We start from the raw sequence: 25,111 nt of genomic DNA on the forward strand, positions 1-25,111 counted from the left end.
GCCCTACCCCCCCCCCCAGCCTGGTAACCCCCGCAGCCTGGCACAGCCCTAACCCCCCCAGCCACTAGCCTGGCACAGCCCTACCCCCCCTAGCCTGGCAACCCCCTAGCCTGGCACAGCCCTACCCCCTCAGCCTGGCACAGCCCTACCCCCCTAGCCTGGTAACCCCCCCAGCCTGGCACAGCTCTCAGCCTGATAACCCCCCTCCCTCAGCCTGGCACAGCTCTACCCCCCCCCCTCTAGCCACTAGCCTGGCACACCCCAACCCCCCCCCCCCCTCAGCCTGGTAACCCTCCCCGTCCCCCCCCCCCCCACAGCCACTAGCCTGGTACAGTCCTACCCCCTCAGTCTTGTACAGCCTTACCCTCCCAGCTCTCAGCCTGGCTCAGCCCTTCCGCCCCTCCCCGCCAGCCACTAGCCTGGCACAGTCCTATCCTGCCCTCCCCCAATCCTCAGCCTGGCACAGTCCTATCCTGCCCTCCCCCAATCCTCAGCCTGGCACAGCCCTACTCTCACCACCAGCCTGGCACTGTCCCCTGCCAGCCATCTCCATCCCCAGCCTGCCACAGCTCCTTTGTTGCCAGCGCTGCTTCTAGCCTGGCAGATGTCTGGCAAACTCCCCACACACGTTCCCCAGCCTGGAACAGCTCTCCCCCAGCCACTAGCCTGGCACAGCCCCCTGAAATCCCCACCTGGCACAGTCCGCTCCAGCCACCTCCATCCTTAACCTGGAAAAGCTCTGTTCCTGCCACCTTCCTCTGCTGCCATCCTCCCCTCTGCCCTCCCTTCCCCCCTCCAGCCTAACATGAACTGCTCCACTGCCATCCCTGGCCTGGCATTACCCCCCCCCCCTTCCCTCACACCTTTCACCATAGCCCTGAGTCCCAGCTCAGCTGTCTTCTCCTCCTCCTCCTCCTCCTCCTCCTCCTCCTCCTCCACTGGTCTGGCATAGCCCTCATCTCTTGTCACCCTATTGCACTGCCATTGTCCTCCTGTCTTGGCATAACCCATGGCTGCCAGCCATCCCTGGCTAGGCATAAACCCTCCACCACTACCATCATTGGCCTGGCATTATCCCAGTTCCTGTTCTTCCCTCATATTGTGGCATAAGCACTGTTCTTCCCTTTCCCCATTGTTATCCCTGGCATGGCATAACATACTAAATGGGAAATGACTGCTTAGAAAGGATTACTAAACAAAAGGGTCTGGGGGTTATAGTAGAACACAAACTAAATACGAGTGAGTTAACAGTACAATTATGTTGCAAAAATAAGTAAACACCATTCTCGGATGTATTAACACAAGTATCGTAAGCAAGGCACTAGAAGTAGATTTACTCCTCTGTTCAACACTGACATGGCCTTAATTGACATATTATATCCAGTTCTGAGCATCACACTTCAGGAGAAATGTGGATGATTAGGAGAAAGTCCAGAGAAGAGTAACAAAAATTAAGAAAGGTCTAGAAATCATGACCTATGAGGGAAGATTGAAATAACAGAGTTTGTTTAGTCTGAATAGTAGAAGGCTGAGTTGGGGTGGGGGGGCAGAGAGGGGGAATGATTATTCTTTAGGTTCATAAATGTGGTGAATTGTTCTCCTTATTCACTGAGGACAGGATAAGAATAATAGGCTTGAATTGAAGCAAGGGAGATTTAGGTTAGACACTAGGAAAAAACTTCCCACTTATAAAGGTAGTTGAGCACCTAAGGAGATTGTGGAAACTCCCATCATTGTCTGTCTTATATTTAAAACCTCCAAAAGAGGCTACTTAGTCCTGCCATGAGTGCAGGCACTGGTCTAGATGATCTCTTGAGGTCCCTTCCAATGCTATGATTCTATACAGTAGTCCCCATTTTTCCCCCTGCCAGCCCCAGCCTAGCATAACCCGCATTTCTTCCTCCTCTATGTCATCTCCTTGATGTCTCTTGGTCTAAACTCCACTGCCCATCTCCATCCTAGTATTCCCTATTCCCCCAGTTAACCACAGCCTAGTGGTCCCAGTACATGCCACCACCTCCCACCCATCTTATGCCTGTTGCTTTTGGTATAACTTTCTCCATGAGGTTGGTACTTTCCTGATTAATGAAGCCATTTTTAATATTTCTACTTTAGGCCCCTCATCCCTGGCACACTGCATTATACTCGTTGCCTGATGCATTAGTACAATGCTCATACTAATAGCATCATCCATGAGGTCACCACCACTATCCACTAAGAATCTTGAGGCTACCCTTTGTGTATGCCCTGGTAAAATTTTCATAGCATAGTTACTTGATACATTTCCTGCCTATGGATCCAATATCACTTTGACCTGGATATCTATCATGTACATGTACGGTGTTTATAAAAGTTGCTACTTTGTTTTTTAAGAGTAATGGTAAGAGTAATTTACTTTTAAAGTGTAGACAAGTGTGGAATTGAATACTTTTCATTAATTAGTTAAGGAATATATTTTGTGTACCTATTATCTTAATGCAGTATAAACTATGTTGATTCTATAGGAAAGTGGTTTTTTTTTGCCTGTGAAGATTATTTAGCAATTCTAACTAAGATAGCAATAAATATAATTTTGTGTCTTGCTTAAGAAGACTTCTAATTCTGCATTAAGTTGTCCTTTTTTTATATGTTAGAAGCTTGTTTATTTTGCCAGACTACAGAGCTAAATTGTGTAATCTGACATCAAAAATCCACCAACCTCTATTTCACTTGTTGTTGGATCTCATTAAAGAATTAGTGCAACATTTGTAACCATTCAAAATGAGTGATATTTCAGTAGTCTATTAGTTAATAACTAATAATTTGAAAACAATATTAACTTCTGCTTTTTTTATTCTACACAAACAGATGGGGAAGCTGTAAGGAAATAGTATAATGGCAACAGATGATGATGGACTGACATTGTTTGATATCCCTTATGCTGGTAAGATTTTTATTAAATAGGTTAATTTTTTACTTTGCAAGATGACAAACCTTCCACACCATATGTATAGTAAAACCATGATGAGTGAAAATAGTAGGATGTGTCTGTAAAAATCATTTTTATCTAATCTGGTACCTCTCAAGTGCTAAAATGCCATAATTATATGGTTAACATCTGGTGTCAATACAGGTCAGAGTTCAGGGTGCATGAGTACTAGGGATATTAACTAATGTATATTTGTGTAAACGTGTAACCACTGGATTTTTTTTTTAAGTGGTTACAAGTTTACATGCAGGGGACAGATGGGAGCCGGTGCTTGCGGGGAGCCATCTTTTAAGCCCAGGCTTATCGGTTAATCATGTAAACAACTTCACACTAACATCCCTAGTGGATACATTTAATATGTATAGGTCTTAGAGATGTAGTTAGAAACGTAGATAGTTGAGTTTGTGATGACCAGGAGAACCGTATGGTGACTTGCCTGCCTGGTGCGAAGGTTGCAGACCTCTCAAGGCATCTAGATAGGCTTATGTGTAATGCTGGGGAGGAGCCAGTGGTCACGGTATATGTAGGTACCAATGACATAGGGAAGGGTAGGAGAGTTATCCTGGAGGCTAAATTTAGGCTGCTAGGAAGGAGACTGAAATCCAGGACCTCTATGGTGGCATTCTCAGAAATGCTTCCTGTTCCACGCGCAGAGCCAAGTAGGCAGGCAGAACTTCAGAGTCTCAATGCATGGATGAGACGGTGTAGGGAGGAGGGGTTTAGATTTATTAGGAACTGAGGACACTTTTGGGACAGGGGCGCCTATACAGGAAGGATAGGCTCCACCTAAACCAAGCTGGATCCAGACTGCTGGCACTAAACATTAAAAAGGTCGTAGAGCAGTTTTTAAACTAAGAGATGGGGGCAAAGCCAATTGGTGCAGAGGAGCACATGGATAGGACGGAGACTTCTCTTAGACGAGAGTCCATTGATGGAGATTGTCTAGGTTTTAGTCAGAAAGAGAGGAGGGGAGATGATAAAGTACAGGCCAGATCAGACAGAAACAATTACATATACAATATCTAATACATCAGGGAAGGGCAGACAAATAAACAATGGCAATTTTTTAAAGTGCTTCTACACAAATGCTAGAAGTCTAAATAATAAGATAGGTGAACTAGAGTACCTCGTATTAAAGGAGGAGATTGACATAATAGGCATCACAGAAACCTAATGGAATGAGGACAATCAGTGGGACACAATCATACCGGGATATAAAATATATCAGAAGGACAGAATAGGTTGTGTGGGTGGTGGAGTGGCACTATATGTGAAAGATAATGTAGAAGCAAATGAAGTAAAAATCTTAAATGAATCAACATGTTCCATAGAATCACTATGGATAGTAATCCATGGTACACCCACATCTGGAATACTGCTTACAGATGTGGTCTCCTCATCTCAAAGAAGATATACTTGCATTAGAAAAGGTTCAGAGAAAGTCAACTAAAATGATTAGGGATTTGGAATGGGTCCCATATGAGGAGAGATTAAAGAGACTGGGACTTTTCATCTTGGGAAAGAGGAGACTAAGGGGAGATATGATAGAGGTATATAAAATCATGAGTGGTGTGGAGAAAGTGAATAAGGAAAAGTTATTTACTTGTTCCCATAATATAAGAACTAGAGGCCACCAAAGGAAATTAATGGGCAGCAGGTTTAAAACAAATAAAAGGAAGTTCTTCTTCACACAGTGCATAGTCAACCTGTGGAACTCCTTGCCTAAGGAGGTTGTGAAGGCTAGGAGTATAACAGAGTTTAAAAGAGAACTAGATAAATTCATGGAGGTTAAGTCCATTAATGGCTATTAGCCAGTATGGGTAAGGAATGGTGTCCCCAGCCTCTGTTTGTCAGAGGATGGAGATGGATGGCAGGAGAGAGATCGCTTAATCATTACCTGTTCAATTCACTTCCTCTGGGGCACCTGGCATTGGCCACTATCCGCAGACAGGCTACTGGGCTGGATGGACCTTTGGTCTGACCCAGTATGGCCGTTCTTATGTTCTAATTCAATGCTCTAATAAGAATATAGCAGTGGGGATATATTATCGACCACCTGACCAGGACAGCGATAGTGACATTGAAATGCTAGGAGAGATTAGAGAGGCTATCAAAATAAAAAACTCAATTTAAATCCCCCATTATTATTATCTCCATATTGACTGGGTACGTCACCTCAGGACGAGATGCAGAGATAAAATTTTTTGGTGCCTTAAATGGCTGCTTCCTGGAGCAGCTGGTACAAGAACCCACAAGGGGAGAGGCAATTCTCAATTTAGTCCTGAGTGGAGCGCAGGATCTGGTCCTGGAGGTAACTATTATAGGACTGCCTGGGAATAGTGACCATAATATAATTACATTTAACATTCCTGTGGTAGGAAGAACACCTCAGCAGTCCAACACTCTGGCATTTAATTTCAAAAAGGGGAATTACGCAAGAATGAGGAGGTTAGTTAAACAGAAATTAAAAGGTACAGTGACTAGAGTAAAATCCCTGCAAGCTGCATGGCAACTTTTTAAGGCACCATAATAGAGGCCCAACTTAAATGTATACCCCAAATTAAAAAATACAGTAAGAGACCTAAAAAAGAGCCACCGTGGCTTAACAACCATGTAAAAGAAGCAGTGAGAGATGAAAAAGGCATCTTTTAAAAAGTGGAAGTCCAATCCCAGTGAGGTAAATAGAAAGGAACATAAACATTGCCAAATTAAGTGTAAAAATGTAATAAGAAAAGCCAAGACAGATTTTGAGGAACAGCTAGCCAAAAACTCAAAGTAATAGCAAAATGTTTAAGTACATTACAAGCAGGAAGCCTGCTAAAAAAAACAGTGGGGCCCTTGGATGATCGAGATACAAAAGGAGCAATCAAGGACGATAAAGCCATTGTGGAGAGGCTAAATGATTTCTTTGCTTCACTCTTCATGGCTGAGGATGTTAGGGAGATTCCCGCACCTGCACCGTCCTTTGTGGGTGACAAATCTGAGGAACTGTCCTGGATTGAAGTGTCATTAGAGGAGGTTTTGGAACAAAGAGAAAAACTTAACAGTAACAAATCACCGGGACCAGATGGCATTCACCCAAGGGTTCTGAAATAACTCAGATGTGAAGTTGTGGAACTAATAACTGTGGTTTGTAACCTATCCTTTAAATCAGCTTCTGTACCAAAGGAAGACAGCTAAAAAGGGCTCTAGAGGCGACCCTGGCAATTACAGACCAGTAAGTCTAACACCAGTACCGGGCAAATTAGTTGAAACAATAGTAAAGAATAAAATTGTCAGACACGTAGAAGAACATAATTTGTTGGGCAAAAGTCAACATGGTTTCTGTAAAGGGAAACCATGTTTTACTAATCTATTAGGGTAGGTCTATACTGCCTCTCTAGTTCAAACTAGGGTGGCTAATGTAGGCATTCAAACTTGCAAATGAAGCCCGGGATTTAAATAGGCGCCATTTTTAAATGCCCGTTTTTTGAACTACCTGCCCACGGCTACACGCGGCACGGACTAGGTAGTTCGAATTAAATCTCCTAATTTGAACTACCGTTAAACCTCCTTGCAGGAGGAATAAGAAGAAAGGGATCTTAAAGTTGTCATGGGTAGTTCTCTCAAAACATCCACACAGTGTGCAGCGGCAGTCAAAAAAGCAAATAGGATGCTAGGAATTATTAAAAAAAGGGATAGAAAATAAGGCGAAGAATATCTCTAACTGCCCCTATATAAAACTATAGTACGCCCACATCTTGAATACTGCACATATATGTGGTCTCCTCACCTCAAAAAAGATATTTTGGCATTAGAAAAGGTTCAGAAAAGAGCAACAAAAATGATTAGGGGTTTGGAACGGGTCCCATATGAGGAAAGGCTAAAGAGACTGGGACTTTTCAGTTTAGAAAAGAGGACACTGAGGGGCGATATGATAGAGGTACATAAAATCATGAGTGCTGTGGAGAGGGTGAATAGAGACAAGTTATTTACTTATTCCCATAATATAAGAACGAGAGGACACCAAATGAAATAAATGGGTAGCAGGTTTAAAACTAATAAAAGAAAGTTCTTCTTCACACAGCGCACGGTCGACATGGAACTACTAGCCAGAGGAGGCTATGAAGACTAGGACTATAACAGAGTTTAAAAAAGAGCTAGATAAATTCATGGAGGGTAGGTCCATAAAAGGCTATTAGCCAGGGTGTAAGGAATGGTGCCCTTGGCTTCTGATTGTCAAAGTCTGGAGAAGGATGTCAGGAGACGAATTGCTTGACCATTGTCTTCTGCCCACCTCCTCTGGGGTACCTGGCACTGGCTACTGTTGGCAGACAGGATACTGGGCTAGATGGACTTTTGGTCTGATCCAGTATGGCCATTCTTATGTTCTTGTGTACCACCATGCTGGGGGAAGTTCTGGTTAACCTTTAACATCCCTAGTAGATCTTAAGTATAACCTTAACTCTGAATTTCCTTGGTTTTGTAATGCATGATTTTGAGAACTACAAGATCCTGGTAATGTCTCTTAGCGTTAAGTTGCTGCTCTCAACCTGAACTCCATTTTAATATAGTGGAAATATTCTAGGAAGTGTACTAGTTACTGTTTCTTATATATTCATGAGAACACTTAATTTCACAAGCAGTCAAGATACCTTTAAACATTATTTTTGCAACAAAGAGAAAATCGAAACAAGACACATGAGACTGGATCACAATAATAATTCTTTGTTGGACAATTTGAGGTGCTCAAAGAATGCCAGTGAGCATAAAGGTATGAGGAAAAAATACACGAAAAAAGTTTTAAAAGAGTGAGATTTTTAACCTGAAAAATAAGACAAATAAAATGAGAAGTTATAGGTTAAACTAAATTTTGACTAAAATTCAAAATTTCCAATTTCAAAGAAATCTCAGTATTCAAACTTCGATATGAACTGGGGTGTTTAGAAAAATTTTCTTCTGGAAACACTGAAAGGTGGTGATTCTAAATACATTCCTTGGTAACCAGCACCAGCTCAGTGCAATAGACATGATTCATATTAGTTTGACTACTGCCCATCCTTGAATTGTCAACATCGGTCAAAAGATCCAGGGATATGTACTTATGGGGCAGCTCTGCCATTCAGATTACCTCATGGCTGGGGGTCTCTGGGTTTCCAACTCTCAGGCCAGCTGACTGCTTCAAGAGTCAGACAAAGCCCAGGGAGCCAACGCGCCAAGGAATCTGACTTAACACCAGGGAACCTGACAGCCCAAGATTTATTTGGCGCTTTCAGAATCCCTGTTGCAATGCTAGGAGCTCAGACACTGAGAATCAAGTCTGCCAGGCTCTCAGCTGTGTGGCAGGGAACCTTAAAGTCCTGACAACATTGACTCCCAGTGCTTCCTGATTTCTAGCTGAAGCCACAGTTTTCACGGATTCCAGGCTCCTTAGAGCAGAACTAGGGCTTTCATGCTCCCTCCTCTACTTCAAGAAGCATGGAAGTTCTGAAATCCCTGGACTGAAGCAGTCTGCATGATGGGGCTTCCCTGGTCCCTACAAGGAGCTGATAGGGACCTCTGTAGGTGATTCAGAGAAAGTTCTTTGAAGCAAGCTTGCTTTCATGGGAAATTTCAGGCTTTATGAAACAGTTTTAAGGAACCTGTGTTTCAGTTCAAATAGTTTATTTATATAATTAAAGATTAGATATTTTCATAATCTAACTAGAGCTCATTGGGGAAAAAAAGTGATTGCTATATTAAATTTATTGTCCTTGTACTATGAAGAGATTTTAAATATAGCTCTAGTTTTCCATAATTGCATGTTGTGCTTTTATCTAACATCCAGAGTAGCCCAAGGTTTGTGTATTCAGTGTACTTGGACTAGTGTTTCAGTATTGATGACTTACTACTTACAGGTTACTGTATTTGTGTAAATCTTCTGTCTAAGACTTTAGGTACCAAGGTTCTGTCTTCTCATTGACATTAAAGAGCCTTTTGCATAAGTGTAGAAATTTACCTTACTGTCACTGGCCAAAGTGTACTTATTTCCCACCAATATGTAGCCTGTGCCTTTTTTTTGTTATCCCAGAGATAATTGTTTTTCATCAGTAGTACATATGCTTAGTTAAAGTAATTAGTGATTATGGGTGCTATACAAGTGTAAAATATTTGTCATTAATATGTTTGTGCATTTAACAGAATTAAAAGTAACACTCTTGAGTTGAGAGATAGTAGCTTGAAAGTTACTAAAAGTTTTAAAATTTTGCTTTTCACCTTACTTTATTTGCAGCTTCCCCTTTTAAGGATGATGATGATGAGAGTTCAGTGGATATTTATGATGGGTTGGATAGCACTGCAGTTGTTTCAGGTATGTTGATAGTAAATTGCTCCATTGTCTTACTCAGTTTGATCTACTGTGTGAGGATTTTTTATGCTACATACATATAGTGTCACCTACCTGACAGGGTTAATTGTGTTAATATTTGTGTGCAGTGTGCTTTTTTTTTGGGGGGGGGGGGGGTGTTTTTTTAAAAAAAAAAAGGTGCCGGTACTCCACGGGGAAAGTTAAGGTTTGACTGGAGGTGCTGGTACTACGTACCAGATAGTACCGTCACCAAAAAAAGCACTGTCTGTGTAACATTTAAGAATTTCAGTCAAGGATTGAGGCCCTGTTGTGATAGGCACTGTGTAGTCAAATAAAAATCATCCCTGTCACTGAAATCTTGCAGTTTTAAGTATCTGAATAGGAGGTGACTGGTAAACAAAACATACAGATAGGATGAGAGATAGTGTTTTGACATCTGTGGCTTATTCTTCTGATGACAAGTGAGTCAAGACTTTGAAGAAGACCTAAAATAAGAGAGGAAAGTTTGCCAGTTATGGTCTTAGTTACTGAGTTGCTGAGACTGCCTCCTCTCTTTCTGACTGACCTGCCTTCTACCTATATATGTAACTCACAGGAATCAGAGATTGGGCTTTCTGGATATTAGCCTCTGACTCAAGAATCTTCTCCCACTGGAAATGTTTCTAAGACCAAACCTGGCCAAATGCAGAATGCATTGCAAGACACTTGTTCTCGTTTTTCATTAATTACTGACTCCTGAAATCCTGGAAACTTGGCCTATCAGCTAGATGCACCTCTTTTCTGCACTTGTAAATTACAAGGCCTTTTTATGAATTTGCTCTCTTTTAATTAAAACCAATCATGTAAAATGCACCTGCATTCAGGAAGGGTAACTGTCCTATGAATCAGTAACAATCATAAAAATATTTGTAAGTAGACTTTAAAGCATATTAGAACGCAAATTAGGCCCTTAATTTTAAAAATAAAAGTAGCAGAGACTCAGCCTATTAAAGGCTTAGATCAAATGTTATATTTAAGGGAGTTGGGGGGAAGAGACGTGAGAATCACTTTATTCTTGTGCCTTTCTCATGAAGGATGTGAGCAGTCTTGTTTAAAAGGCCACTTCTCTGTGACAGAAGTCTGCTCACTGTATAACACAAACTACTTTGATTGTGTTTTTTTTTCCTTTACCTAATGGGTATTTCTTATTTCAGACAATCCTGCTGAAAAATTGACACCCACAAGAAACTGTTTAAACTTGTATGATGAGATCCTGATTGAAGAAGGAGCTGCAAAGGAAGCAACTTACAATGATGTGCGTATTAATAGGATTACAGCTAATAGGAAAAAAATGCACATGATCTGGCAGACAGCAAAAAATGTTTTAAAAAAACATTGGCAGTCTAGAAGAAAACTTTAATGTAACAACTACACTATACAATTTTATCTTAATTTCAACAGTTATGTAAGAGAGTTGGGCTTATGTTCTGTCCCCATGATAATGTGTATAGTGTCATAATGAGATTATCTCCTTCGGTGTTACAGTGTTCCTCCCAATTACATTGGGGGGAGGGGGCGGAGAGAGGGATGACACTCTCACTGATTATGGAGAGATGATCTATATACTTAAGGATGCAATTGAGTTTATCAGAAAGCTTACCTTGAAACTGCAAAGTTTAAACTACTTTACATGACACCTCTTAACTGTAGTTTCCGGAATAAAAAAGAAAAAAAATGTTTTGGCTATTTTGAGACCATTGACTAAACTATATGGTAAGTATGACTTTTGGAAAATTGCATGTTCATTTTTGTAAAAATTTCATAACTTCTGAAAAATTCAGACAATAACTTAATTAGAAATTCTAAAACATTTAGTCTGTTGACCTCAACAAAAACTTGTTCCTTGAGTATTCTTGGAAAGTTTGGGTTTTAGCATTTTCATTATATTTATTTTAAATTGGGAGGCTTCTGTATAATGTAAAGTTTGCAGAATCCCTGATGGGGACTCATATTTTACAAAACCAGAGAAAACTATGGGACTTGTTCTGTTCATAGAGCTCTTAAAGATTGTATTTGAAGGAATGCATACAGAACTGCTGTTTAGTACAGTTTTTAAACTCTTAAAAAATTCCACTTCTGCAGAAACTCATTTTGTAACCCCAGATGAGCTCAGCTTCATCTCCCAGTGGTTTTGTCTCACTGTAACTCTCCAGCTTATTGCTACATACATAAGCACATGTGTAAGTTTACTCTCTTCATCTGGAAGTCAGTGAGCTTTTTAGCAACTTTTTTAACATCCAGCTGGGCAAGTTATTTTGTATACTCACGTGGATAGGCTACCATGATCATTTTTCTTTTTTATCTGATAGCTTTTTAGTGAATGGTATTAGGAAGAAATAAGCTTTATAAGACAGGTTCTTAAATGAAGAATACCTTCCAGATACAGTGCATAGAATCACAATCTTAACCATTTTTGGCATAGTCAGCCTCTATAAAATGAAAACTCCTTTATTTTACAGTTGAAAGCAAAGTATGAAAAATGTCAGCAGCAGATTAAAGAGTTGGTGAAGAAGTTTAAGGAAGTACAGGCACAGGTACTGTGTGCTAAAGAGTATCTTTAAAATTCATCAATGAGAATTCAGTTTGCTTTAAATGCACTATCTTCCTGGTATGTATTTACTGCAGTAACTTCCCCAGGAATCTGTAAAGCAAATGGCAGTCATTTGTTGTGCAGCTGTAGCATGTATGTATGTGAAAATGTGACCGTGACTTTAGTAGATTACTAGATAAATAAACTTGTGTTCTAAAATTAAATACGATTAATGTAAGTTAGCCTATTAAGAACCACTATCTCTATGCTACTAAAAAAAAGTAAGGGGGTGAGAGCTGGCTGGCTGCTTCTGGAAACATGTCCAATCCTTTTGTTAATAATGTCTATTTAATTAAGTGTTTTTCCAACTTTGGTCACAGAGCTGCCAGGGTAAGCTGCTGGTGTGGCTGTGCCGCTTTGTTTGTTTAACACGTCCATAGCCACAGAGCCTTGCAGCTTCCATTGGCTGGAAACAGCGAGCAGCAGCCAATAGGAGCTTGTGAGGCTTCATGGCTACGGTCACGTTAAGTAAACAAAGTGATGTGGGCTTGCCAGCAGCTTACCCTGGAGGCCCTGAGACCCAAGTTTGAAAAATGCTGATTTAATTTATAGTGTCAGGTTCTATAGCCATTCAGAATAGTTAATCCTGAAGATTTGGGACTTGAAAGCAAAAAATGAAGGCTGAGCAATTTTAATTTTCATTGTTGGCAGAGAGAACTGGAGATGCTCAGGTCCTCAGAATTTGTTCCTAAATAATTTTATTTTGTTGTGCTTTGTTGAGAAGAATCTGATGCCCACAGTCCATACCAGTAGGCCATGCTGTGGACTTTAATATTGCCAGGAAAAAAATTACAAGCCCTGTAGAGCTTATAAACGAAATGATGACCTTGACATAATGACAATAAAAGCAACAAATAGTAGAGCTATACAACACTGTGGGTTCTCAGTATAAAACATGTTCTATCTTGGTGGTGATTGAAGATAGAACATAAGTAAAAGTGAAGACTTTTGACTTGTATCCAGACCACAAGTTAAATATGAGTCAGCAGTGTGATGCTGTTGCAAAGAAAGCAAACATGATTCTGGGATGTATTAACAGGTGTGTTGTGAGCAAGACACGAGAAGTCATTCTTCCGCTCTACTCTGCTGGTTAGGCCTCAATTGGAGTATTGTGTCCAGTTCTGGGCACCACATTTCAAGAAAGATGTGGAAAAATTGGAGAGGATCCAGAGAAGAGCAACGAGAATGATTAAAGGTCTAGAGAACATGACCTATGAAGGAAGGCGGAAAGAATTGGGTTTGTTTAGTTTAGAAAAGAGAAGATTGAGGGGGGACATGATAGCAGTTTTCAGGTATCTAAAAGGGTATCATAAGGAGGAGGGAGAAAACTTGTTCATCTTGGCCTCTGAGGATAGAACAAGAAGCAATGGGCTTAAACAGCAGCAAGGGAGGTTTAGGTTGGACATTAGGAATTTTTTCCTAATGTCCAACTGTCAGGGTGGTCAAACACTGGAATAAATTGTCCAGGGAGGTTGTGGAATCCCCATCTGTGGAGATATTCCAGAGGGGGTTAGATAAATGTCTATCAGGGATGGTCTAGACCGTATTTGGTCCTGCCATAAGGGGCAGGGGACTGGACTCGATGACCTCTCGAGGTCCCTTCCAGTCGTAGTATTCTATGATTCATTCATTCACTGCCTTGTACGTTACTGTTGCAATACATTTTGTAGTCTTTTAATAGGAATGTCTTTTTATTCTAATTGTTATTCTGTGTGTCTAATGATGATTTTATGTATGAAGGTAAATATTTAAGGCTAATTCTCCATGCCTTTTTTTAAAAAAAAAATAGAACTCCATTCTACAAATTGAAAATCAGGCGCTTAAAAAGAATATTTCAGCACTTATCAAAACTGCTAGAGTGGAAATTAATCGCAAGGATGAGGAAATCAGTAACCTCCACCAAAGGTACAAGCAGACAAGTCTAATTATTTATTTTATTTATTTATTTATTTACTTGAACATGTGTTTATATCTTTAGTAACTTTTTATGCATCTTAAGTGGAAGTGAACACATGAAAAATTGCTGTTTTGTAAATGGTTGCCTACAGTTCTTCTTCAGAAGCTGTAGGTATCAAAGCTATCTCATCCCTGACTCTGAAAAATCCCCAAGCATGACTTCTGTATGTTGTCACTATGCTCTTACTTATTTTATTTCCTGGATTAATTTCCTGGATTATGGACTGATACTTGTTTAGAGCAGGGATGGAGAATCTCAGGCTCAGGGGAGCCTGTGCATTGGGGAGCCTGAGCCTACTTTGGGACTAGAGCACACAAAATCTACTACCCTGGGCCTCACTAAGCTTTGGTGTGCGAGGAGAATGTTGAGAGTGTCTTTCTCCTTCTCAATGGGGGCCACGTCAATCAGGGGTTTTATGGGGGGGAGGAGTTGTGTGTGCCCACCCCCCAACTGGTTTTTCTGTGGGTCAGCGGGACCCCAACCCAAAAAAGGTTCCCAGCCCTTGGTTAAGAGTTAGTCATGAGAGAATAAGAAACATGTTTTCAACCATGCCCTTTCCATGGAATGCGATATGCTGAACCTGGCATAAAAATTAGTTGTTTCTGTTCTTCCTAGGTAGTTTTTGTATTTCTCACTATCTGCATAGACTAAGAATGTTAAGGACTAGTCAATTATCTGATAAGCAAATGCTTACTGGATAGTCAGTCAACTACAGGCAGTCCCCGGGTTACGTACAAGATAGGGACTGTAGGTTTGTTCTTAAGTTGAATCTGTATGTAAGATGGAACTGGCGTCAGCCACTGCTGAAACTGATCAGTTTCAACCGCGGCTGAATCTGGATGCCAGTTCTGCCTTACATACAGATTCAACAAAAGAAATCAAGGCGTCCCCAAGTCAGCCGCTGCTGAAACTGATCAGCGGCTGATTCCAGGAAGCCTGGGGCAGAGCAACTCTGCCTCGGGCTTCCTGTAGTCAGCTGCTGGTCAGTTTCAGCAGTGGCTGACTTCGGGACGCCTGGGGCAGAGCAGCTGGGGTGCTGCTGGGTTGCTCCAGTAGCGCGGCTCCTCGGCGCTACTGGAACAACCCAGCAGCACCCCAGCTGCTCTGTCCCAGGCGTCCTGATTCAGCCGCTGCTGAAACTGACCCGCAGCGGCTGAATCAGGACGCCTGGGGTAGAGCAGCTGGGGTGCTGCCGGGTTGGTCCGGAGCGGCGCTGCGGGACCAACCCGGCAGCCCCCAGCTGCTCTACCCCAGGGGTAGGCAAGAAAAGCCTGGTCTGCTGGGGGGGGGGCACTAGCTGGACCCCCCCTCCCCCAGCAGACCAGGGGGACAGGAGCAAAGCCGCAGAGCACGCCCGCAGCGGGACAGCCCAAGCGCGCCCGGGCTGTCCCACTGCGGGTGTGCTCCGCGGCTTTGCTCCTGTCCCCCTGGTCTGCTGGGGGGGTCCAGCAAAGCCGTTGGACCCCCCCAGCTGACCAGGGACACCCGAGCAAAGCCGCCCAGGCGGCGGGAGTCCCGCTGCCTGGGCGGCTTTGCTCGGGTGTCCCTGGTCTGCTGGGGGGGTCCAGTAGCTTTGCTGGACCCCCCCCAGCAGACCAGGGAGACCGGGAGAAGCTTTTCTCGCCCCGGAGGACATGGGTGGCGACCCGCCACCCGTGAGCTCCGGGGCGAGAAAAGCTCCGTTCGTAAGTGTGGATCCGACGTAATTCGGATCCGCATAAGTCGGGGACTCCCTGTAGTTGATTCCCTCCCTTCGCTGCCTCTGATAAAGGCAGCAAAGGGAGGGGGGAAGGGGATTCCTCAAAGTGTCAGTGCTGCGTGGAGCCCGGGGTCTGCTGGGGACTCATCAGCTGATCCTGGGCTCTGCACAGCATTTCTGCGGAATCCGGGATGAGCTGGGGAGTCCCTCACTGACCCTGGGCTCCATGCTGCACTTCTGCTTTGAAATGCACAAGAGTCCCCAGTGGGGACTCTTGTACATTTCAAAGCTGGCACCACATGCAACCCGGAGTCAGCGGGACTTCCTGCTGCCGTGGGCTGCATGTGGAGTTCCACATTCCTCCTTTGAAACCTATAAGAGCCCCAGTGGGGGCTCTTGTACATTTCAAAGGAGGAGTGGAAGTGTCTGTCTACTAGTCGAGTAGTCGATGGAAATTCCGTTGACTTCTCGATTAGTAAAATAACCAATAGTTAACATCCCTAGTGTAGGCTGTGCCCCATTTTCCTATGATGGCCTTACAGCAGTAACTCATGGCCATAATTTATTTGTTTTCTGTTGCATGCAGCTAGTTCAACACAATAGTTTGTTGGTTTGATCATATTACACTTATTCTTTTCACTATCTAAATACTGGCAGGTTAGCTGTCTGAGTTACCGTGGTTATAATCAGTATTCCCTCTAAGATCCACGGCCATATGCAACAATATTCTGCTTCCACCCACCTCCTCTGCAGAGCTGCGCAGCAGTGCTCACCACTCACTTTCCTGCTGGAAGATGAGTGGTGCATTCTTGCTTGTTTGCAGTGAAGTTGTCTCTGCTTGGGGCAGCCTCACCGCAGCCCCAGTTCCTGCTCTGTGGCAGCCACGCAGCCTGTCTGGCAAAGCAGTATGGTGGAACGAAGCTGCTCCAGGGGCTGGAGCTGCTTTGGGGGTAGGGGGAGAGGCAAGCATGTGTATCCCTGGGGTTGTAGACTGGGCATGCAGTTCCCTGGAGCTAAGGAGTTAACACCCCCCCCCCCCCTTACCCTTACACATACTCTATAGGCATCCTGCTTTGGGAAGGAGCAGAGCTGGGCCTGCTCTGCACAGCTGGGGCCTGGGCTGTGCCGCTGGAGCCTGCCCCAGCGCTGCAGGCAAAAGGCTGGGCCAGGCAGAAAGACTCTGCCCCCCTGCCTCTCCTTGCCCCAGTGCTGCTCCCGGGGGGCTGCAAATCCCAGCATTGCTGCCCTGGGGGCACAGGGATGTGGGGGCAGGATGGGAGGGGGCAGGGGTTGCGTTGATGAGTATAGGGCAAAGATTTATCATTTGAAGGCTGAACCAGGTATCTATATGGGTCAGTTTAATATCCTTAAAATGAAAGGATAATATCACTCCTTATTAAAATCTTGGTTGGATATTATTATAGCTATACTTCAAAAGTGAAACACCAAGTAGTTCATTTAAGTTTTATGTAATCTAGCATCTCTGTAAACATTTTCGTCACTAAACCTGTTGCTTTAAATGTTCAAAAATCTCTAGAACTGTAGGGCTCAAAGGGATATTGCAAGGTCATCAAGTCTTCCTTGCTGCAGATTGGACACATTACTTGTCCTACCTTCAGTATATATGGAGAACAACTGATCCTCATCCCCTTTAAACAGTTTTAATGTATTTGAAGAGAGTTATCAGGGCCTCTCTCGGTCTTCTAGATCTAGACCCTAGATATTTCCGTAATTTGCTTATAAGAATGTTGTATGGGACCAGTGTTCCTTCTAATATTTTCCATTCATGAGCGGAGTGAGTTTTGTCTTTTTCAGAAATGTTAATCCAAAAGGCCAATCAACATAGCTCCCTGAAAGGAGAGCTGGATGTAATGGAGGCACAAGGCCAGCTGAAAGAGGGCCTGGGAGAGGGCTATAAACAGAGGAAGTTGGCTACTGAAACTTGCAGTATTCATTTTCGTTTTCACTTCATATTAAACAAACATTTAAAGTCATGCACCTTGTTAATTATCCCTTGTTTTATTATTCTTTCTTCCATAACATTTAAAAATAAATTTAAGATATTTGTTAATGACTTCGGTGCCACAGTGGCACACATCCACACAAGCGCACTTGACCTCAGTATTGGTGCACAAGACAAAACTCACTCCTCTTATGGATGGAACATCTTAGAAGGAGCACTGGTTAGAATGGTGTAAAGTCTGATTATATTTGAGTTCAACTCTGAGCCTCGTGCTGATGGTTATAGCTTTTTCATTGCTCGAAAAGAAATAGTAAGTTCAAATAATACATATGTAGAACATGCAATTCTGTCATTCTAGTCCTGTGATTCCTTACACGTTTGTTTTGTGATTTCACCACAAATGTTTTTCAAAGTAATTTCTTTTTGAGGACAAGTGAATTCATTGCAGCTTTTAAATTTCTAGGTGTCCTCTAAAAATAAGGGATGTTTTTAATGTCCTAGTTTTACCAAATTCTTCCCTCAAACTGAGAACATGGTGGGGGGGGGAGTCAGTAAATTGAAAAATCAAGCTATGCCAAGCCTTAGCCTGCAATTCTTAATTAATAAAATTTCACCTGTAAAAGCTGCATACTTGGAAACTTTAGGATAAATGCTTTGTTATATGCATTGCTGTCATTTAATCAATACTACTAAATAACAGCGTAAGAAAGCCACGGTATTCAAAGAATTTTGGTTTAGTTTAAATTAAAAAAACAAGACTTATTATGGATCCTTCTGTTTACATATAGGCTTTCTGAATTTCCCAATCATCGAAATAACTACGCTAGAATGTATCATCCAGGATCAACTAATAAAAGGTGCTCAGAGATGCATAAAACAAAGGATCCTAAGTTCAGAGCTTCTTTAGTGGACAATGCAAAGGCAGATCATAGATGGAAAACTGACTGTTCCAAAGATATACATCACAGTTATTCATCTCACAATATGGAGGAAGAAAAATCATATTCAGAAAGAAAAAAATCTCCATATTTACTCAGATATCCTCCTGAAGAGCTTTGTAATGACAGTTTTCATAGCTGTTTCTCAAACATTGATCACTACTCCAATAAGGGTAACAGGAGGGAAAGAGAAATGAAAAGTAGTGAGCAGTATAACAGGACAAATGACAACAGGTACAAAAGAGATGCATACCAGAGCACTGGCACCAAAACAGATAGTGAACAAGGAAACACAGATTTTCATCAAAAGTTGCAAATATATTCAGAAAAATCTGGTAAAAGTGAGCTGCAGCAAGAAAGTAAGAGTAAAAAGTTGAAATGTAGTCCATCTGTAGAAAATAGAACTGATAGGTGCATTTCTGCCAGGGAGAAACATACAGCCATTAAGGAGAGATCACAAATAGTTGAATCTCATGATGATGAAAAGGGGGAAAAATCACAAAACATAACCAAACAGGACCTTGAAATACATGATACAGATGAGAGGAATTTCACATTGAAAAACAAATTAACTGAAAAGCAACAAGAACCACCAAGGAGGTCTGGTCGAGTAAATAGTCCACATTCAAAGAATGAAATTGTCAGGAGCCCACACAAATCACAAAAGTGCCTCGTAGACGTCTGTAGAAGAGGAACAGATGGAGATTGCAAGAAGGTTAGAGGAGCAAATGATCATAGTTCCCGAGAGACAAGATGTTCACCTTCCACTTCCAGCAACAGAGAGCACAAACATACACGCTCCAAGGAAAGCAGCAGTAGATATGAATGGGAAACTACATATTCCAAGTCAGAGAAACACAGAACTGAAGAAAAAAGGAAAAGAGATAAAGAAAACCGAGAAGAAAGTAAGCATCCTAGAAATGAAAGAAAAGTAACAAAAGAAATTATACATCAGACTTCAAAAGAATCCAAGAAGGATACAGATGATACAAAAAATGAGAGAAACGCATCTTCAACATCAGAAGAAACATCCAGAGGAGCAGATGGTTTAAAAGAGCACAAAGCTAGAAAAGCTAAAGATGATAAAAATGTGACAGAAAAGAGAGATCTAAAACTAAGCTTCATGGAAAAGCTAAATTTAACTCTTTCTCCTGCTAAAACACAGCCTCTATGTCAAAATAATGGGCTTGAAACAGATTCCAAAAAAGCCATTAGTGAAGTAAGTGCAGAGACCCCAGGACATACTGAAATGTTAACACCTTCCCAGCCCATTAGTACTGGTTCAGTAGAGCAAACCAATTCTCCATTACAGGTTCCAGTTCAAACAAACTTGGAATTAAAGACACTTGTTTCTGAGATCATAATAAAAACCAGAAATGAAGCTTTGCCAGAAACTCTGGACATAATGCAGCCTGAAGATTTGGCAGAAGTAGTGGATGCACTACAACCTGAACTGACTAATGATAACATTGTGTCGCTTCCTGAGGCTAGTAAAGAGATGGAAGATGCAGGCAAAACATATACAGCTCCTGAATTAGCAAGCCCTATGAATCATGATGAAGCTCGGAACATTGATTATGATGACTTGGAGACCATTAGTTCTGATGATTTTGAGTCTCAGAGTGTTGCAGATGAAATTAGACAAATGAAATCCAACTCATTAATTGAGGTGGTGGATACCAATGATGGTGCATCTGGAAAAAATTTTGAGTATCCTGCCAAGAAAAACAGTATTTTGGAAACTTCACCTATCAAGGAGGATGTGGCTACATCGGAGCCAACTGACAGGGATATACCAGCTGATGAGGGCATACCAGTCGTTGACCAAAACACGTGTAATTTGGAGACAAGCTTGCCAGAACCAGAAATCAGTACAGTAACATCCTTTCATGGTGATGAAATAGATCCTAGAACTAAAGCAAAAGGAATAAATCCAGTTCCTGCTGATGATGACAATTCAATATTAAGCATTGATCTCAATCACTTGAGGTACATTCCAAAAATTATCAGTCCATTGAATAGTCCAATGCGACCCTTGTCTAAAACACTTAGGATGGAGAGTCCTTGCAAAGTTCTTGTGAAGAGTTATAACAAAGGTATTTATATTTTTATCCTAGTTTTGTCTGTTCTATATATGTGCCCAGATATGCATTAGTGGGAAATTAAGATGATTGTCTTTGATTTTTAAACTCATACCATGCAATTTTGCTATGTCTATGCCATTGCTTACTCTTTCTTCTTCCCCTTTATATGTACACTTCATAGTGAGTGGGGAGTTGACTGCAGTGAGATTTAGTTTGTGATTCTCACACAAATTAAATTGGAGTTAAGATTGTAGAAAGAATTTATATTAACCTTATGCAAAATAAACACACACAAAAGATTGCCCTTTTAAAAACTTAAGTAATTAAAAAGCCATAGCAATTAAGGTATTTCATGTAAACATCTGTTACCTTAAAATGTATACCATTTAAATTGATTTATGAAAATTCATCTGGTACAATCCAGTGATAACCTTAACCTTGGTCCACAGTGAATGTATAAACTTTTCCAGCATACACAGCAATAGTTGCACTTGTTGGCTAGTAAACACACACATGCTTCTCAAAACAATTTAAACCGTACTTTAAATGGAAAACTTGATAGTAAACTATTGGTTCATTACTGACACCTCCATAATTATTTGCACTGCTTTGTCAAAGGATCTCACTGCTCTACAAACACTACAATACTAGTGAATTAAGGTTTCCAACATCCAAGTAAAGTAGGAAGTAGAAGTAGTTAGGTCTGATTTAAAGTTTTCAATCAAAATTGTTTTTCAACAAATTGAGGTTGTTTAAATCAATTGTTTTGCAAAAAGTGTTTGGTTTTCTTTGGAAAACTTAGATTTTTGTTGAAATGTAGAATGCTAACAAACCAATATATTTAATTCTTTAAAATTGTGATTTAAAAAAAAAATTCTACAGTGTCTTATGGGAGTTGCGATTTTACTGTATCTCAGAATCTTAGGATTGAAAGAAACCTGGAAGTTGTGTAGTCTAGTCCCCAGCACTCATGGCAGGAACAAGCACTATTTAGACCACCTTGACAGGTGTTTGTCTAATCTGCTCTTAAAAGTCTCCAATGGTGGAGATTCAGCAACCTTACTAGGCAATTTATTCCAGTACTTAACCACCCTGACAGGAAGTTTTTCCTAATGTCCAAACTAAACTTCCCTTGCTATAATTTAAGTCCATTGCTGCTGCTGCTTTTTTTTTCCCCCTCTAGCAAGGTTAAGGAGAATAATTTTTCTCCTTCCCTGTAACAACCTTATAGATACTTGAAACTGTTATGTCCTCTCTGTCTCTTTTTCCAGACTAAATAACCCCAATTCTTTCAATCTTCCTTCATAGATTGTTTTATAGGCCTTTAATTTTTGTTGTTCTTATTGACTTTCCAATTTGTCCAGATCTTTCCTGAAATGTGGTGGCCAGAACTGGCCACAGTACACCAGTTGAGGCCTAATTAGCACAGAGTAGAGCAGAAGAATTGCTTCTCATATTTTGGTTACAACATTCCTGCTAATACATCCTAGAACAATGTTTGCAGTTTTTTGCATCAGTGTCACACTGACTCATATTCAGCTTGTGGTCCACTATGATCCCTAGGTCCCCTTTTATAGTACTGTTTTCTAGGCAATCCTTTTCCATTCTGTAAGTGTACAACTGATTATTCCTTCCTAAATGGAGTACTTTGCATTTCTCCCTATTGAATTTCATCCTGTTTACCTCAGGCCGTTTGTCCTGTTTGTCCACATCATTTTGAATTATAATCCTGTCCTCCAAAGCACTTGCAGTCCCTCCCAGCTTGGTATCAACTGCAAATTTTAAGTGTACTTTCTATGTTATTTTCTAAATCATTGAAGATATTGAAAGAACAGATCCCTGCAGAACCTGACCTGTTATGCCCTTCCAGCATGACTGTGAACCATTTTAAACTACTCTCTGGGAATGGTTATCCAACCAGTTATGCACCCACCATGTTGTAGTTCCATCTAGATTGTATTTCCCTAGGTTGTTGCATGACTCTCTCATCAAGGCTGAATCAAAAGCATTAGTAAAGTCTAGGGATACCATATCTACAGCTTTTCCTCCCCCTCCCCACCCCCCCATCCACAGTGCTTGTTACTCTATCAAAGAAGACTCTGATTGGTTTGACATGATCTGTTCTTGACAAATTCGTACTACTGTTTACCAGCTTATTATTATCATCATCTGTTATTTTCTAAGGTGTCATGCTCCAATTCTCTCTTATGACCTAGTATCCACAACTGGATTTTATCTTCCATGATGCACCTGGGTTTCTTTCCCAGAAAGAGACTGGTGTATTTTGGGAGCTGTCCTACCAGAAATATCAGCTTGTAGAGTGAATGTAAGCAAGTGCACCACAGTGGCATTTCAGAATTGAAGAATTTCAGCAAAAAAAAAAAATCTTGCCTTTAAATTTAAAATTTTCCATTGTGGATAGGGGACTATGCACAAAGTTCCTGATCTCTGCTAGTGATACCCCTTGTTACAGATGGATATTAAGAAGCCTAAAGAAGTAGGTGAGTGCCTCACTCCAGTGATTGCAATGGAAGTTAGGTGCTGAGGTGTGTTTGCAAATCCCACTAGATGCTTATATACCAGGGATGTGAACGAGTAGTTGGCTATCCAATAAGCAAATGCTTATTGGATAGTCAACACACTAGTCAACTAGTCACTTGCTCTCTTCCCCTGCCCCCCACTGCCTCTATCCGAAAGAGGCAGCAAGAGGCGGTGGAGGGGGTACTTCAAAGCAGCAGCACCACATGGACCCCAGGGTCAGCTGAGGACTTCCCCCACTGACCCTGGGCTCCATTTGGCACTGCTGCTTTGAGGCACTGCTGCTTTGAAACACTGCGCAGAGCACGGGACCAGTGGGGGACTGCTTGAGTCCCCTGCTGGCCCCGTGCTCCCTGCAGCGCTTTCACCTTTGAAGTGCAGCAACAGCCTTGGGGAGGCGCCCTTATTGAGTATTTTGCATCAACTATTCGATTAGCCAGTTATCTAAATTTAACATCCCTACTATATACTCTTAAAAATTTGGCCCCAGATGACTTTACCTGTGGGAAAGATGGAAATTGGAGCTGGATCTCCTGACTTCCAGGTGTGTGGATTAACCACAGGACAATTCTTTCCCCCTCACCTAAATGGATTTGAATGTCTAAATATGTTTCACCGATATGAGAGAGGACAGCTCTTCTGCCAATCTATGGTCCACTATAAAAATTTACAATTTGTGTGTGAAATTTTCTGCTACTTTCATCCTATCGGGTATACTTGAGAAGGAAGGGAGAATAGACAGTAACCCTGTTTCTGAATTTCCTGACATTTGTGTAGTTGAATCTCAACTTTTAACTTTTCATTACTACAGTGGGAAGCTATTAGTGTAATTGTTGAGTATAAATGGCAGAGGATGAAGAGTTTTAAATCCTTTCAAATACTTTACTGCACTTCTATAATCATTACTTAGTCCTGTGGAACTCTGCCTTTTTAATACTTGACCAGCAACTCATAAATGTTAACCTTTTCATCTGAACAGCCATTCACAAATGTACAAATGTGATATTTAACATAACACCAAATATAGTTAAGAAAATAGAAATAGGATAACTCAGGAGATTGGACCCCAAATAGATAAATGCCAAATGAAGTATTATCATTTTAAAATGCATTCTTAGAATTTTTTTTAAAGAATCCATCTGGTCCAGGATTTGAGTTGCCATATTCCAAAGTACCTTTCCTGGACCTGAAGAAGAGCTTGGCATGTCTCTTTCACCATCAGAAGTTGGTCCAATAAAAGATCTTATGTCACCAACCATGTTTCTCTACGGTGACCCACATAAATATATACAGTGCTGCTATAGACTGTATATATATCTCACAGTAGTCATTTTCATCTTTGTTAGACTTTCTAATAGTAGTAGCCATTACATCTCCTTTAGACAAGCAAGAAGTTATAGTCTCCCTTAGTCCTGAAATTCAGTACTACTCTGTACTACAATTCCTGCTTAGTTTTCCCTGGATGCACATTTATGCAAGTGCTGCTTGCTTTGTTTTGATACCTTTTACTTTTTCCTTTAGTTTATTAAAAGTTTGGTTAGCAAAAAAAAGCTGAAGAACAATTTTTTAATATCAGTAAAGGTTGCATAACTTATAGAGGTTAGTCCACTATTACTTAACACTCAGATATCTTTGTCTTCATTCCTTTCCAAAAATCATTGATGGAATAACAGTTTTATTGCTAAAGAAACTACATAACATGAATGTCCAAGAACATTGACTTTAAAGTGGTGGCTATACGAGACTGTTTGTGGAAAGCAATTGTTTTGAACAATTCTCTTGTTCTTAAACTAAATGTTACGTGCAATGTCTGAGAAAAAAATCTATACCTATGTAATTAGAAATATAAAATTTAATAAATATGGGTGCTCAACAAACAGACCCAAACAGCTACAAATTTTAATCAAATAGTATTTACCATTTAATTACACACATATAGATTTTTTTTTTTAAAGAATAGGGAGCCAAAATCAGTGTCTTGTTCCTTGGTATTGCATTAAGCACAACCAG

The 25,111-nt window shown here is 41.2% G+C and overlaps 1 protein-coding gene across 1 annotated transcript in view; it reads left to right on the top strand.

The window, feature by feature from the left end:
• The window catches only part of CASP8AP2 (caspase 8 associated protein 2), a 35,824-nt gene that overhangs the window by 1,605 nt on the left and 9,108 nt on the right, over positions 1-25,111 (top strand). The window contains exons 3-8 of the mRNA XM_075923878.2: positions 2,848-2,923; positions 9,219-9,296; positions 10,487-10,587; positions 11,792-11,866; positions 13,712-13,827; positions 18,330-20,575. Of these exons, the coding sequence (XP_075779993.2) occupies positions 2,875-2,923; positions 9,219-9,296; positions 10,487-10,587; positions 11,792-11,866; positions 13,712-13,827; positions 18,330-20,575 (2,665 nt within the window). The 5' untranslated portion in view covers positions 2,848-2,874. The remainder of the gene's footprint in view (positions 1-2,847; positions 2,924-9,218; positions 9,297-10,486; positions 10,588-11,791; positions 11,867-13,711; positions 13,828-18,329; positions 20,576-25,111) is intronic.

Source organism: Pelodiscus sinensis, chromosome 3, assembly GCF_052426305.1.
Source record: "Pelodiscus sinensis isolate ZL-2025 chromosome 3, ASM5242630v1, whole genome shotgun sequence".
Taxonomy (NCBI): Eukaryota; Metazoa; Chordata; order Testudines; family Trionychidae; genus Pelodiscus; species Pelodiscus sinensis.